Source organism: Octopus bimaculoides, chromosome 4, assembly GCF_001194135.2.
Source record: "Octopus bimaculoides isolate UCB-OBI-ISO-001 chromosome 4, ASM119413v2, whole genome shotgun sequence".
Classification (NCBI taxonomy): Eukaryota; Metazoa; Mollusca; class Cephalopoda; order Octopoda; family Octopodidae; genus Octopus; species Octopus bimaculoides.
The window spans coordinates 132870197-132888460 of record NC_068984.1 but is presented as its reverse complement, the minus strand read 5'-3'; the positions used below and the strand labels follow the sequence as shown (position 1 = coordinate 132888460).

General features: G+C 35.6%; 1 protein-coding gene across 1 annotated transcript in view; it reads left to right on the top strand.

The window, feature by feature from the left end:
- Positions 1 to 18264, top strand: part of LOC106878873 (calcineurin subunit B type 1) — a 43840-nt gene that overhangs the window by 3594 nt on the left and 21982 nt on the right. The window contains exon 2 of the mRNA XM_014928218.2: positions 13790 to 13829. Coding sequence (XP_014783704.1) covers positions 13790 to 13829 — 40 coding nt within the window. The remainder of the gene's footprint in view (positions 1 to 13789; positions 13830 to 18264) is intronic.

Genomic DNA, 18264 nt, shown 5'->3' with positions numbered 1-18264 from the left:
TTAGAGTGTAGTTATATATCCTGGAAGAATCAACCAATGCAATCATTTCAGTTGATGGAGTTGGGGCTGTGAAAAACTTACAACCATCTACTTACAACATAGCAGAGAATTTGCTACAAGAACAATACTCTACAAAATACATACAGATTATAGTTTATTTGTTGAAACTTGGAGCTATACCTCACTATAGCATGTAATGCATTGTTGTATAGGGACAGAGACACTTCCACAGGAGTATCAACATGCAACACAAATTTCTGAAGTGTTTAACTTATCTTTAGAGTGTATATTTACATTATTCATATCTACCAAGTTTTATTCAGTTTATTTTCTGATTGTCATAGAATTTCTCATTCCTGAATCTGTACATCATTCCAGATTAAATTCAAACCAGGAACCTTTTTTAAATGACACTTGATGCTAAATAAAAACTAAACTAATTCATATCTGATGTAGATATAAATCTTGTAAGTATACACTGTAAAAAGTAAGGTTGGGGATCTTCCTCAATCAATGTTGACATGCTTCGGCATGCACAGACCTGAGTAATTTTTTGAAGGAGACTGGCAATTGCCCTTCCCCATGATACCAATGTTTATCAAAGAGGAAGGCCACCAGCTTGGCATCAGTGCCATTGTAAATGTTATCAAAGCACAAAGAGATGGAAAAGACATTCCAAGGCATCTTGTTCAAACCTCTGATAATTCTGCCAACCCACTGCTTTGGATTAATACTTTTTTTTACTGACGACTAAAAGAATGACAGGCAAAGTTTAACTCAGAATGTAGAGAATGGGAGTGAATACTATGAGACATTTTATTCTATACTCTAATGGCTCTGTCAATTTGCCCTTTTGTCTCAGACAATGAATTTCTGAATGCCGCAATTGAAATTATCAGTGCAAAGTTGAGTGCAGCAAGTACATTGAAGCCCTGTTCAACATTTTATTCTATTCTCTAATGGCTCTGTCAATTTGCCCTTTTGTCTCAGACAATGAATTTCTGAATGCCACAATTGAAATTATCAGTGCAAAGTTGAGTGCAGCAAGTACATTGAGGCCCTGTTCAACTCTTTATACTTAACTGGCGAAATGAAGTAATTTCATAAGGTAACAGAATGACTAATCTTAAGAGATAGCTGATTAAAGGTTTACAGAAGTGTGGTGGAGTTGTTACCAACTTTATTGCAGTTAAACCTTGAAACAAATTTCAAGTGAAACAGCTATACTGATTGTGTAAGTCTGAATGATGGGAGTTGTGCTGAGTTGAAAGCATGGATTTAAAATATTCATAGTTAAATCTTCTGATCAATGTGTTAAACTACCAAATCATGAGTTGTGAGTTCAAATTTGTTGTAGATATCATTTTGTATCTTTGGCAAAAAATACTTAATGATGTGCTATGTCAGTTTACCTGAACTGGAGATTAGATGGTGGCTTTTTATAAGTAAGTTACATGCAATAGACTAGCATTTTACTTATGACATTTGTTTCATATCAATTTAACATAAGAGATTTAAAGTTTCTATGATCTTGGATGGTTTTAGAATAAAGAATTCATTGTAAGAATACACATCCGACTGACTAGTTATATTGACACTTTAAAAACTAAGTACATTTGCCTAACAATGCAAATCTTGCAAGACCACTAAGCAGACAGCAAAAAAATGCCTTTGTTCATTGCATAACCTTCATTCTTTCTTGGCTCCCAAACTGCAACCAATCTTTCTGGTCACTTGTCCAAAGAATCTCCACCAACTGTGTGGAATCTTGTCTTTCTTCACTTCTCAACAATGATGGCTCCAGAAGTACTCCCATTGGGGAATGTATCCACCTGTACTGCTCATTTTACATCCAACATATACACTGCAACTTGGAAAGTCTTTTCCATCTCTATCTCCCTCTACACCACCTGACTACTCACCTGCATATTCATTTGCTATATGAGAAAACACCTGCACTTGTTTTAAACCAACAAGGCCACCAGCCCTTACAATGTCCCTTCCATTATATTCACACCTTGCACTCCTAAGTTTGCCTTCAATATTCACTGAACTCTTCTTTGGAAACCTACAGTGTATACTATTCCTCAGAAAGGCCTCCTATTCACTCTAACCCTGCCCAACTATCATCATATTCACTCACTTCTAGTACCTCTGAGGTAATGGAGACAGCCATTAACAATGAGGTTCTCCAACTTGAATCTCTGTTCTCACCACTAGTGTGGATTCTGTAGATCCATGTCCACAGGAGACCAACTTTTTTTTACATCACCTACTAGTGGGCTCTTATCTTTAGAGAAATTTAGTGGAAACAGTGTTGTTGCTCTAGACGTCAGCAAAGCTTTCAACCATGTCTGCTGTGCAAACCTCCTATTGAAACATTCTGCCTATAGACTCCTTCCATCTCTTATCTCTAGGATCCTATCAGATTGCACCACCTTGGTGTATGTTGACAGAGCTATTTTTGTGCCACTCTCAGTCAATCCTTATGTGACTTTGATTTTACCCCCACCCCCACTCTCTTCAGTCTATCATCAGTTGCTGTTACATCCAACAATATTCATTCTTATACAGATAATACAAATATTCATTCCTCCCTAACCTTCCCCCACTGTGCATCATCCACGTACAACTTAGCTGTCATATGCCAAAGCTACACTAATTTCATGAAGAGATCAATATGTATTCTCCAGTGAAGCCATGCCAATCTCTTTCAGCAGTAAAAGACTCGAGCATTACTCATATGTAGAAAACACCATCGCACTACACCCCTACTTAAATACAAGAAGCACTGAACTAGAGCACCCACAATCACTTCAAATGTTAGGCCTTGCTATCACTGGGGATCTCTCCTTGTGAAAGCACACCTTCAACATAACTAGGACTGCATCCTAAAGGCTAGCCCTTCTCTTATAAAATACTTCTATGCATTGCCCTGACTACAGGTATTATAAAATTCTTTGTTGTATCCTGGCTATCAAACTAAAACTTTCAGATATCTCAAAGCTTTATGTTTAAATTCTATTAGTTGTGATAAATGAAAATGTGAAACTCGGTGTAGCAATGGCAGAGAGTTTCAAATAAATTAATATACTCAGCTCAGCTATGTTTTGAGTACATTTTCTATTTCTAAATTGAAAGGTATGCATGCACTCACAAATACAAAACATTTTCTACACTTGCATGCGTAGGATGTTTCTTATTTTCAAATCAGTTGTTTTCACAACTAGATACCCTCCTTAGTGCTAACCACTCAAATACAAGGTAAGAATGGATCCTGTTCTTTGTGTTAGGTACCTTGCTTAGGAACGCATCACAGTGACTGTTGTAAGATCTGTGGTCAAAAGTACAGCATTTAATCTCATAGCTAGTGTATGCCTAAAGAAGAAATAGGAGAAGGAGGGTGTATTTACACTGGTACTGTATATGTACAACTAATAAGGATCTAAGTTTGATTTGTGTGTATAGCTGTCACCTCTCCTGATGTTCTATGATGTGCCTATCTATGCCTGCATTTATAACTATTTTGCCACACAAAGCTACAAGGATGGCTGAATAATTAAGAAGTTTGCTTTGCAACCATGTGGTTTTGGGGTTTGGTCTTACTGTACTCTACTTTAGGCATATGTCTTCTATAGACCCAGGTCAGCCAAAGCCGTGTGAGTAGATTTGGTAGACAGAAACGTTAGCACGCGGGGCGAAATGCTTAGTGGTATTTCATCTGTCTTTACGTTCTGAGTTCAAATTCCGCCAAGGTCAACTTTGCCTTTCATCCTTTTGTGATTGATAAATTAAGTACCAGTTACGCACTGGAGTCGATGTAATTGACTTAATCCCTTTGTCTGTCCTTGTTTGTTTGTTTGTCCCCTCTGTATATAGCCCCTTGTGGGCAATAAAGAAATAAGAAACTGAAAGAAACCTATTGTGTATCTGTGTCCTGCATCCCTCTCCAGGTGGACATTCATAATCTTGTAGGCTCATGGGAGCTGGTCCCATATAAAAAGCTCCTGTGCCAGTGCCACATAAATGCACCTGTGCTGATGCTGCATAAAAGCATCCAGTCCACTCTGTAAAGTGGTTGGTGTTAGGAAAAGCATCCAGCCATATAAACTATGCCCAAAACAGACAGCAGAGCTTGTTGCTGTCTTCTTTCTGACTCACCAGTTCCTGTCAAAACAGATGTGAAATGATGATGATGGTGAGACAGTTGTGTTAAATAAGGATGATGAATCCAACTCGTGTAGCATGGAACATGGATGTTAAATGATGAGATATATATATATATCTTTTACTTGTTTCAGTCATTTGACTGCAGCCATACTGGAATACTGCCTTAAAGGGTTTTTTAGTTAAAGAACTCAACCCTAGGACTTATGCTTTGTAAGCCTAGTACTTATTCTATTGGTCTCTTTTGTTGAACTGCTAAGTCATGGGGATGTAAACACCAGTTGTCAAGCAATGGTGGGTGGGACAAACATAGACACAAAGACATACACACACACACACACACACACACACATAAATATATATGTATATATATTTATATATATGACAGGTTTCTTTCAGTTTCCATCTACCAAATCTGCTCACAAGGCTTTGGTCAGCCTGAGACTATAAAAGAAGACACTTGCCCAAGGTGCCACACAGTAGGACTGAACCCGGAACCAAGTGGTTGAGAAACAAGCTTCTTACCACACAGCCATGCCTGTGCCTATATATATCATCATTATTATTATCGTTTAATATCATGTGTTTGTGTCTCCTTATTTTGACATCACATGCTAATTATGAAGAAACATCGTTATACAAGCAGTGTTGCTTACATGCAATCCTCCCTGAAAACATGTTCGGCTAGTGTGCCATTTGTGTTTGAAGAACTAGGAGGAATATTCTTTTCTGCTCGAGGCACAAGGTCTGAAATTTTGGGGGAGGGGGAGGCAGTCGATTAGATTGACCCCAGTATGCAACTGGTACTTAGTTTATCAACCCTGAAAGGATAAAAGGCAAAGTCAACCTTGGCAGAATTTGAACTCAGAATGTAAAGGCAGATGAAATACAGCTAAACATTTCACCCAGCGTGCTAACGTTTCTGCCAGCTCGCCGCCTGAACTAGGAGGAATATCACCTTGGAAACAACTAAAGGTTGATGGCAGAAAGAGCATTCGACCATGAAATCCTCAACAAATTTCTCCTGACTCTAGCAAACATGCAAAAGTGAACATTAAAACAACTATGATGATGATGATTACTTAAATATGCTTCAGGTCTGGAGCAGGAATGAGGAATGTGTTCTCTGAGGCACTTAAGTGCAGCACTTCTGAACAAGTCTGAATTTTGCATTAAAAAATACATTTTGTTGATTATTTAGTATATTTCAATGTTCTTAATTCCTTAAGGTGCCAGTTTACATTTTTATTTTTTACTCTAAGTTTTTCAGTATATTTAATTAAAATTTTCTTTAATGCAGTTTTTAGATTACATTAATTCAATCTGGTTTTCATATATTGAAAGCTTCCCCACTCCCGATCTTGGGAGAACTAACAAATATTGCAAAGAGGGTCCAGTCTTCAGCAACATAACTATATTTCTATATCATCTTCATCATTTTATGTCTGTTTTCCATGCTGGCATTGACTGTTTGACAGGAGCCAGCAAGTTAGAGGATCATAGCAAACTCTATTCTCTGCTTTGGCATGGTTTCTACAACTGGACACACTTCTTAACACCAGCCATTTTACAGAGTGTACTGGGTGCTTTTTATGTGACTCCAGCATCAGTGAGGTCAACAAGTAACTTGCAAGACTAGTGTTAGTATTGAGAATGGTAGCTTTGTGCCAGGTAATGAGAGCTTAAAGTATGATAGGACAGAAATGGGTGTCTTGTTGTAGAGATTTCTGGTTACCCCAGTTGAAAAAAAGCAAGAGAAGAGATATGTGTGTGTGTGTGTGGTGTATGGTGAAAAAAAGCAAGAGAAGAGGTGTGTGTGTGTGCATTGGTGCCACATAAAAAAACACCCATGCCAGTGGCATGTAAAAAGCACCCAACTCTGTTCAGTGTTGACATTAGGAAGGGAATCCAGCTGTAGAAACCATGCTAAAACAGACAGTTGGAGTCTGGCCAGCTCCATGTCAAACAGTCCAACTCATGCCAGCATGGAAAATGAATGTTAAACAATGATGATGAGATATATATATATACATGCAGTAATCCCTCAACTATCGCGGGTGTTAGGTTCCAAAAACTCCCCGCAAAATAGAAACAGTACTGTACTGTATTTTTTTTTTTATTACTTTTATAATTTGTATGTATTTATTTTATTATAAACGCAAAACAACACCACAGAGGAATCAACATAAGCTTAAATAATAAACTGCAATTTGGTGAGAGATTACTGTGTATGTGTGTGCACATATATATATATATATATATATATATATATATATATATATATAAAACTCAATTTGTCTTTTGTGAAACCTGTCAAAATCAACTGACTTTTCATTGTCAGACATACTATCAACAGATTGTAAACCCTATTGGCCTGTATCAGCACTACCACCTACAGTAGAAGTACCATGATCTATATTAGGAATATGCTTTCATTAGGAGAGGTTCCCTGAGATCCAGCTCTTCTGCCGGTCACGTCCACTGGAGAAATTGTACTTAACCCTTTAGTATTTAAACCGGCCATATCCAGCACAAATATTCTACCAATTTTATGTTCAAACTGACCAGATCTGGCCTCATACACCTATCCTACAATGTCATTCTAAAAATATACAAGCACACCATTGAAATCTTGAAGCTACAACATAATGTGTGACTAATTCAAAGCAATGTGAATAAATACGCATTACTTTTCACAAAGAAATCTGAATGCTAAAGAGTTAAAGCTGACAGCAGCAGCTACTAATTAATAGTGTTGTCCCTGTTTACTGTTGAATTGTGTTTCCGTTCTACAACATCTATATATATATATATATATATATATATATATATATATCATTCTACAATATCTGCAGTTCAAGTCAAAGAAACAACGTAGTGCCAATAACCTATGAGGCAGTACCTTCTTGGCTGGTTGTCTGGTACTCTACAGACATACTTATTGGCCAGTATATAAATTAGTTTATTTTGCTTGAAATATAACTAAACCATAAATATGTTTACATTTGTAAACTTGAACAGATGTGTAAGGAAAAATAGTTACTGGACTCTCACTCTTTGCTCATTTTTCTCAAATCTTGTGCACTTTATATCTGCAGCAATATTCTGCTTAACAAAGCGTAAACTTACCCATATTTCTGTTCTATTTATTTGAATATTTATATTAATTGCTGGTATGTGTATTTCTTAGCTGCTAATTAAGCTGTTTGTTGTTGTCATGGTACTGTGTGTGTGTGTGTGTGCGTGTGTGTGTGCGTGTGCGTGTGCGTGCGCGTGTGTCAAGTCAGCTCTGATAAAAAAAAACAAACTATGACCCAAGCATACCAGTTGGAACCATCCTATCCTATACTATCTGTTTGTCTCTTCCTCTCTTCCCTTTTCTAATTGTAGTGTATCTAGGACCACATTATTCAATGAGTTCTTTAAGATAATAAGACAGTCATGGGCAACTGGTGGCCTACGGAACTTTCTGCATGGCATGCGCAACGAAAAATTACCTTGAGTATTTTAGTATACAGCTCATCAAATGAGCTGTGTCTTATGCAGTCTGCTTTTTGAAAAAGGTTGCCCATGCCTGAAGAAGAGCTGGCTGTTTTTTCTAGTATATTGTGCAACTATGTAGAGAATCTTTCGTTGGCTCAGGATTTAACTGCTGTAAGATACAGTGGTAAGACTACTGTTGTGAACAGAGGCAATGATTGTTATTTAGGTCCCGGGTCAGCTCTGATCAAACAACCCTAGATACTCCTAGATAGTACTCAACCAAATTATTAGGTGAGACCAGTAACCCACAGATCCATTGTTCCAGATATACAATGCCTCCATCTCGCTGGCGATCTTACTACACATTCTGATATGTAGTAATTGATTGTATACAGTACATTGTTGCAGTTTTTAACATGTCCAGTCTATTTCTGTATGTGACTCTCTTCCCAGTCCAGTCTATTTTTGTATGTCTACAGAATCTAGTGGTGTACATCACAGCACAGTGCTTAGTGATGATGAAGCTTTTGACAATGTGTGTATTTGTTTTTTTTTTTTATGTTTGTCCAGGCTGAGTGGGAGATGTACTGTTTTTAGGACAGCATTTTAATTATGTTCAGAGGTGTTGTTAAATGCCTTCCATAAACCGAAACACATCTACATGTGCAAGGACCATGGAGGTTGGGATTTCCTACAGCAACAAATTTTTCTCCTCCCTTTTTCCATCTTTTACTTGTTTCAGTCATTAGACACTGGACATACTGGGGGGGGGACCACCTTAAAAAAATTTTAGTTGAATGAATTGACCCCAGTACTAATCTGTTTTTGTGAAGCCTGGTATTTATTCTATTGCTCTTTTTGCCAAACTGCTAAGTTACAGGGACATAAACACACCAACACCAGTTATCAAGTGGTGGTGGGTGGGGACAAACACGTGTGTGTATATATGTAATGGGCTTCTTTCATTTTCCATCTACCAAATCCACTCACAAGGCTTTGGTTATCCTGAGGCAATAGCAGAAGACAGTTGCCCAAGATGCCATGCAGTGGGACTGAACCCGGAACCATGTGGTCGGAAAGCTAGCTTCTTACCACACAGCCATGCCGACCCTAGTTTTGTTGTTGTTTTTTTTTTAATATTTATATTTTAGTATTTTTATTGCTTTGTGTATACAATCTATGGGTGTAGTGTGTGCAACATGGTACTTCTGTTGTGTGTAGTTTTAGTGCTATTGTTATTCTGGGCAGTAGTGGTACTGCAGTTGTGAGAGGTAGGGCTGATATGGGATGTGGCGATTGCTGAATCAGTTATAAATAGTACTGTCTAACCCATTCAATACATGAAAATAAAAAAATTCACTCCTAAACCATTTTGTTAAATAATTAATTTCTTGTTCATGTTATGAAGAATTATATTGATTTATTGTAGAACATGCTATAGTGTGTGTATGTGTGTGTTTTACTCCATTACCATTATTGATATATATGTTGGCCACAACCTCATCATACTGGCTAAAAAGATGCTATCCTTTCTCTTACAATCAGCTTTTAGTTGGTATTTTTAAAATAGAGAGGGTGGTAGAATGGAAGAATTAGCAGAATACAGGACTAAGAAAAATACATCACAGTATTTAACTTCATGGCTTCACCTTTTACATCCCCATGATTGTTAAATTAGGTACCAGTAATTTAGTAGGATTGATTTCTTACGAATTTGTGGCCTCTGTCAATGTCAGGTTTTTATTTTTTATAGTTGAAGGTCTTGGCTTCAATCTCATTGCATGGCACCTTGAGCAAGTCTCTTCTACTCTAGTCTCAGGCCAACTAAAGTCTTGTGAGTGGATTTGGCAAATAGAGATCTGTCATATATATAATACATTAACCTGCCACATGGAACATCAGTGTTCACCTCCACATACACGCACACACGTGTGTGCATGTGTTTGTGTTTTACCCTTGTCATGACATTATGTGAGGATTGTAAATGAGCATTGCAATCATACAAGTGATGGTGTTTGTTTCCAGTCTTCCATGGAAAACATCTCTGACTATGGGGAAATATAAGAAGTTTCAAAGAATCATCTGTAAACTATTGATACTGGTAACAATGTTAGTGTCAGATTTAAAACTTCTACAACAGTTAAGTCCTGGTATGGTCGACTTCACAATTTATTTTTCTTATGTTTTTTTTTTTAATTATTTTATTTATCTATTGCTATTAGTAGAGCTCCCTTCTAATTTTTTGTGATACTTAGTATAAAATTATAGTGCTTTCAACTAATGCTTTTCTGTCTAATTTTATTACATGTACTTTATACTTTTCTACTCTAGGCACAAGGCCCGAAATTTTGGGGGAGGGGGCCAGTCAATTAGATCGACCTCAGTGCAAAGCTGGTACTTAATTTATCAACCCCCCCAAAAGAATGAAAGGCAAAGTCAACCTCGGCGGAATTTGAACTCTGAACGTAAAAACAGGCAAAATACCACTAAGCATTTTGCCCGGTGTGCTAGCGTTTCTGCCAGCTCACCACCTTATTTCATATGCCTTATTATAAGGAGTTGTGATGGCTCTTGTAAATGTATGGTCAATAAACAATCAAGTGTTGTATTTGCTTATTCGATGCAACAGTCTGAGTTATGAAGTTAACTACTTTTCATGTTTACATTGAGAACTATGCATAGTTCATTGGTTGACTGAAGTACATTCTCTAGTTTATTAGTTTACTAGCTGACCACGTGCTGTCACTAATGATGGCTAATTGTAGTGTTTTATATATAAATAAGGTACAAAATAAGGTTCTTAATAATCATACATACAAACATTCACACACTTCCCTTGTACACGCAAACACATACACACATATACTCACACTTGTAACACTTTTTTTTCCACCTCTTCCTTTCTCTCACTCCCTCTCAGTCAGGGCTATTACTCTCACTACTTCTCCTTCACTGAATTACTATTTTCTCTCCTCCATGCCCTGGCGTGATTCTGGACACACACACACACACACACACACACACACACACCTACACTACACTACACTACACTCATTATTATATTAGTTTATGGTATTGTATTGAAGATTTTCAGTCTGGCGTTGTAATATATTCAAACTATAAGTTTGTGCTTAACTGTGATAATGTTACATTCTGTTTTACACAGTTTTGATGACATAACTGTTCTGTAACCAGAGTGTATTTGGTTTTTATAGTATACAGTGTGTGTGGTTTGTTTATTTTTATGCGAGTTGCATCTGTTGTATCAACATGGATGAATTTATTCCTGTATTATTCTCTGGCCTAGTTCACTAATCTGTTGGGATACTTGCTATTAATTGTTTGTTTTACACTCAAGATTTCTTTATTTAAAGTTTCTTTAGCAGACAAAAATTTAAAAGCTTGTCTAAAAGATTTGATTATAAATATTTTGTATCTATGGGGGCACAATCACTGTGCTTTTATAACACGTGAGCATTTGTTTGTTGGGGTTTAGTGTGTATGTAGTGAGGTGTTCTTTACATAAACACCAGAGTGAAAAGCCTTATGTTTATAAAGTGAAGTTGATAAATTTTATACAGTATCTGAAAAGTTGAAAGTATGTACATTGTGAAAGCATATGGATTGAAAGAGAATTCAGTAGTTAGCATGTCGTATATCATGTAGTGTTTACATATGTATGTATACTGATTCTTGATGGGGGTCCTGAAAAATTCCTAGCTTTATGTGTATCACGGAAGGCTTGGTTGGAGGCCCAATGTTTCAAGTACTTTTACAGGGCTTAGAAAAACTGAAGAGTTTGAATCTGAGAGGGTGAATATTTTGAATAAAATCATAATTAACTGATACTCCAGTATTTTCTTTTACTCAGAGCCAGGAACTTTTCAGCACCCCGTTGTATATAGTTTCATTGAAGTAATTAAAGGTTATAAAGGAAATGAAGTTTTATTTTGTTCATTAGATTTTTGTTGGTGCTGTTTATTTTATTTAAGTTAAGTGTGATGATTGCACTAAATTTGTTGCTGAATTTAGTTAGGTTCATTTGTATTCCAAATTCGAATTCTATAAAAGTTGTCTCTACTTATCATTTTTCTAAGAAAGATAATAATTGTTACATACTGAATTTAATTCACTTGACTACACCATTCCACTAACTGTCATCATCTTGTTCCTCTGTGAGAAATCATTTAATAAGATGAAGATTATAATCTCTGAAAGTTAGTCAAAATATAAGGACACAGATCGTGTCGTATAGCCAGCTGGAGATGATGTCTCCTGGGGCTAAATTACAGCAACATTCGTCCTAAACCAGAACTGCCATGTTATGTTGGCAAACAATCTTTACTCCGAAGTACTGTCGCTGAATATCACTCGTTGTGAGATTTACAAATAGTAATTTTCTAATTAGTCAAAGTTGCCTAAAATATGATCCTATGGTTTATATTTTTTTTCTAATAATAATTAGTTTCCCATAATTTATGATATTTCCAGCTGCTATTCTCTGAATGCATGCCAAAATAACGATTTTATTTTTTATACAGGCTTTAAAATTCAGATTTTTGGAAGCCATGACCTCAAAATATTATCATTGTAACAATTACAATCAGAAATAGCAAACACATTGAGGCACCTGTTTATCAAGAGCATTCAGCCATACAACAGTGTTCACAGCTATTTGGATATGAAATAACAATGGAAGAAGCTTGGTGATTGATTAATATGAGACTCAAGACTCCTGCTCAAAATTGTGAAATGGACATTGCAGTGTGTCTTTACTGTGCTGGTTTCAGCCTAGCTAGAAAATGGCTATTAAGCCCTTCTCACACTAGATTTGGTAGGGCTTATGATAAGCATCCAGTTGTTTCCAATAAAGACAACAGAGAGATGTTTATATTTGCAGACCCATCTAAACCTTACATTAGAAATATAGATATAAAATGATTTAGAAGAAAATTGGTGTTATATTCTTATATTGGTAAATAATTAGTAGTGTTAAAATAATAACAAAATCTGAATTATCTGGCACTTTTCAATCTTTTTTAATGATTGAAAAAAATGTTAGTAATTTGGAACAAGAATATAAATTTATTCAATCAATTAATAATTGTTTCCTGTATTTATATGATCAACACTAGCAGGAGCTTTTATGAGATCATATGGCCTGTTGGAAATATCCAAATACACTCTAAGTGATTAGTGTTAGTAAGGGTATCCAGCTGTGGAAACCATGTAGAGGGTTTGTTGGACACAGTGTGAGACGCCTGCTGTTATCGTTAGGCCTAACTCATCGTAAGGTAAATACCACCATGAGTGATATCCAAGGAGAAGGCTAGCCACTGGATTTCATTAAAAAGAGATGATGAGCGATGGCTAGAGAAATATTGAGCTTTATTTAATAACCAGTTGATCTAGCAAGCGGGGCCTCATATCAGTGAGGAGGGGCCGGTGCACATTGATGCCATCGAGAAGCAGGCCCTGAAACGGCACGCATACTCTCCTGATGACCCCATACACTTGCTGGCTTCTAGTATGCAGAGTTCTCGACTGGTAGCACTTGCATGTGCGAGTTGTTTGCAAGACATCTAGCTGTAGAAACCATGCCAAAAATGAGATATATGTGCATGGTCCTCAAATTCACCTGGTAGAGCAAGTAATTTTGAATAAGAACTAATTCAGACCATGAGAATCCATACTAGCATGGAAAGCTGATATATAATGATTATAATGATGAATAATTGGGTAAAATTTAGTTACTTTTTAAATCTGGAAGCCTAAAACAGGCAGAGAAGGTCAGCTTATTTTCATGTAGCATTCAAACTAGTCATATCCGGCCTAAATATTCTACCTGTTTTTCATCTTTAAACCGGCCACTTCTGGCCTCTCACACCTACTCTACAATGTCGTTCTAAAAGTAAACAATCACATCATCGAAATACAGAAGCGACAAGATAATACATGGCTAATTCAAAACAATGTGAATAAATAAGCATTACACTTGACTGAGCAATCTGGATATGAAAAGATTACGGAACAAAATAACAGAAAATCTTTGAATGAGACTGACTGAAAGTTATATTCCAATATTTTTTCGTTTTTCTCTCTTTCAAATCTCTGATCAATTTTCTCTGTCTCATTTTAGGGTAATGAAAACTCACTGCCAATGGAGCTTTGCTCCAACTGTAAGTATATCTTTTACTTATTCTCAATGTTTGCTGTTTCTCCTTTAGATTTACTAATTTGTAAAACTTCTTAATGGCTTGTTGTGTTCATGAAATAGTTGTCATATCACTTTGAAAAATGGTTTTGAATTTTTAACTTTCCTGTGAGATGGGATTTCTTCTCACCTGCCCTTTTTTTTTTTTTTTTTTTTTTTCCTGCCATAATCTAAGCTTCTGAGTAAAATCTCAATGGTACAGTGATGAAGAAGTTGGAATATTTCATTTTTCCTCAAATATTTTCAGAAAAATGTATGATAAAAATAACAATGAAATATGCCAAACAGTAATCTCTGAAAATAGTAATCTCTGAAAATAGTAATCTCTGAAAATAGTAATCTCTGCAGTTTATCAGAAAATTCTGTCTTCAAGTATAGTAACTGGTTTCCTGATTTCTTTGGAAATCATCAGTTGTTTTTAAAAAGCTTTTGATAATACTATCCTTTTTCATTAGCTCGTGGAAAAAATTTTAATAAGCATTTGCTAACAAAATATTTGTTGGTTAAAAAATACCATTATTACTTTCAGCACTGAGCTGTTCTGGTGGCACCATTTTACAGTTTATTTGGTTGTCTTTTTACAGAGTCAAATAAACAGTGCCAGTGATAAGTCAACCACCTGTAATTTCATCTATGAGGATAGAACTCAGTTGATTTAGTGACATTTGTGATGAAAATTTTAAAGGATCTAATTGAAATTTTAAAAATTGTGAATGGATTATTAGATGTGCATTCTACACTATTGAAAATATAGAAACTTGATAGAAATAAGTGATGGCTTGTGTTTTTATACTTACTTAAGCTACTTTTTACTCCCTTTAATGGAGCACAAGCCATTGACAACTTTTCTCCAGTGTTCTCAACGCTGGGCTTTTTTTTGCTTCTCTCCATTGGATTCCTGCTTTTTTTTGACCTTGCAGCTTTTTGGATTTTGCTACACCATGTTATATGTTTTCCTGAGGGATGGTTTTCCTCTCCCTAGTGTTATTAGTTTCGAATTTTTATTATCACTTCTGTAACTTTGCTTTTTCCTAGGTAGGGGTCTTGTCCCTATGCAAAATCATTTTTACCTCTGGCAAGAGGTGGTCCATCTTAGTCTGGCCTCCCCTTTGACCTGTCCAACATGGGAGGCCTACAAGATGCTTGCACTTTAATGGCATAGCTCTCCAGGTCATTGACACAAGCCACTTCACCACAACAAGGACTAATCATTCTAGTGGGATGGCTTATATTGGCAAAAACTAATCAATAGCATATGTAGAATAAAATATAAAAACCATTTTAAAGATTCGTGAAAAGCTAAAAGGAACAAAGATTGAAATGAAGGAAGACTTACCTACCACATAATTATATTTGATTTCATAAGACCATCCCAAAGATGATAAGCTTGACCTAGTATTTGAAGTGTTGGACTCAAAAACATGGTTGTGGATTCTTGCATCAGATGATACATATCTCTTTCATCACAGTATTCATCTCCTATTTCTCCACTTTACTCAGTTGAAATGAATATCAGCTGGTGCTGCTCTCCCTCCAACTGTCACATCCTGGATGTTCCATTAGTCAAGTGTATGAGGAATGAGTAGGTGTGTATTCTATGTCTGAATGCAATTACAATTAGTGAAAGCATGGTACATTGGTACCAATTCATATTTTATTCCAAATAATAACTGTAGTTTTTAGTTAACCTCAACAGCTTCAAAAAAATGTAATAGGAATGCTATTAATTCAATTTATTGGTTAATAAATGGATGTTAATTGGTTAAGCTAAGAATAAAAGATGCATGAAAAATGTAATTGGCAAAAATTCATAGTTTTGAATATAGTTTCAAACTATTCACTTTTTGCTACATTTGGAAGGAAACTATTAACTCTATAATGTTTGCTTTATCTGTATGCAGGAACAAATAATTAGTAGGTCTAAAGGCATGATTGTAAAAGTTACAACAATTGCCAGATAAAATACCTGTTTGTATGCAATATTGTTGTTCAAATGTAAAAGATCCTTGGAGTTCATCCAAATTTTCAGTTTTGTCATTTTCTTTATATAATTCAAATCTGAAACATCAAGAATTGTTGACAAGTGTTATAGGGTTAAACATTATTTTAAAGAATTAAGTTTGAAACTCATCTGGTTTACTTTACTAATTGCAATGCTCCAGAGAAAGGTTTACATGTTTTGAGTGCAAACCCGTTTGGAGAGATGAACAAAAATAAGAAAACTTACTTGAAAATAGATTTTGAAGATGAAGACAGGAAACCTTAAATGTATATGTCTTATTACAAAATGCCAGATAAACTATTCCTTATGAGCTTAATATTTTTAATTGATCCTTTTAACTCTTTTGCTACCAACTGTTTGAGACATTCTTCTGGGCTGTTTTTGTCTTAAAACAAAACTGTTTATCTTAGAGTATTCTTCATAATTTTATAGAAGAACCTTTTATGTTCCAAACACCAGGTTAAAATAGAAATAAATGAAAAAGTTTTACTATATACGACCATATTCTTGATTCTTTTCAAATTCATAGAAACACACACTGTGTTTTACTAGAAATATGGTTATGAAAGAGTTAAACATATTATACCCCATTTTTTAGTAAGATTCTTGTTTACTCACACCATCAACAAGATTTTTTTTTTTTTCTTTTTGCCATGAACAAGTGTAGCTTATCATTGGTGGTGATGGTAGTGAGGTTACAAAGAAGTGACACTGCATTGTAATTATGTATATTTATTTATATATAAAGAAATGACTGGAAAATCATGCCATAATAGCAAAGATTAGCTATATGACTATAAACTGCATTGAACAAAAGCAATATACATTGCATTTTCCATTAAGAAATGGTTATGTTTTCTGCCCTCCACTGTGTTTCCAGTTCTTTTCAGTCTTCTTCTCTTTTGTCTTGTATAGTTTTAATGTGAAGCTTTCCTTTCCTCCTTGTCTGATGTTGGCATGGGTTATATAGGTGTGTACAGTAGCATTTTTCCCTATCATCATCGCTATTGTGTTAGGTAGGTGCCAGCAGCAACACTTCATAAATATGCTGGTCATTTTTGTTGTTAGCATGTCATCTGGGCTGCCCAAGTATCTTTCTTAGAACAATGCTGTTGCCATAGGTTACTCACAAAGAATTGGTCATAGGAAAATGTTTATGGCAGACATCTGCTGGTATCGTAGTGTTCATACACCAGACATCAGAGCAACTGAAGAACACTTCAGCACAATAAGATGTTCTTTAAATATTAGTTTTCCAACAAGGGTTAGGGAGAAGGAAAAAGACAGAGAATATGGTTGAATAATTTAATGTTGTTGTTTGTTTTTAATTAAATCTGAGTAGTGGCAACATCATATCAACAACAATTTAACATCTGCCATAAAAATTTTTAATTATTTCTCTCTTGTATAATAATAATAATATAACAATAATAATAATAATGATAATGATAATTATGATAATAATAATGATTCTTTCTAAAATATGTACAAAGCCTGAAATTTTAGGGGAGGATTTCGTTGTGTACATTGACTTCAGAGCTTAACTGATACTTATTTTATTAACCCCATAAGGATAAAAGGCAAAGTCAGCCTTAGTGGAATTTGAACTCTGACATCTAGCCAGAAGAAATGCTGCTAAGCATTTTGTCTGGCATGTGCTCACAGTTCTGCCACCTCACCACCTTAATAATAATAATAATAATAATAATAATAATGATGATGATAGTAATAGTAATAATAATAATAATAATGATGGTTTCAAATTTTGCCACAAGGGAGGCAATTTGGGTGAGGGGAGGGGATGAGTATATTGTGAGGAGAAGTGAGTTTCAATGCTTTGGGCAGGGCCCTTCTTTGAAAAGAGCAAAGGGTACTAATTCTGCTGTTTAAATACTCTTTGGCAGTTTTAATATGCAAAGTTTATGTAAGAGTTCTGTGACATTTGTTTGGTATATAGAGATATTGTACAGTGAACTTTGGTTCGTGGAAATTCTAGTGAAGAACAGCAGAGAGCTGCTTCATACAGCAGAATGCAGGATTTGGAATCTTCAAACTGTCAAACTTTGTACCCCATTGTTCAAATGTTTCATGCAGCTGATTGGCAATATTTATTCAACAACCACTCACCAACCAGCGTATTGCATCTTCTGCTACTTCAATGGCTTTTACTTACCTAGCTTAGCAAGCTGTGAACCACATTTGCTAAAATCCATTTAATGCATCTATCTGTGCATATCTTGTCATACACCCACTAAACCTCACCATAAACATTAAAACAGTCCTTCTTCCCTATAACTGCCCCATCCCCCAGTGTTCCTCTCTCTCTCTCTCTTTCTCTCTCTCTTTCTCTCTCTCTTTCTCTCTCTCTCTCTCTCTCTCTCTCTCTCTCTCTCTCTCT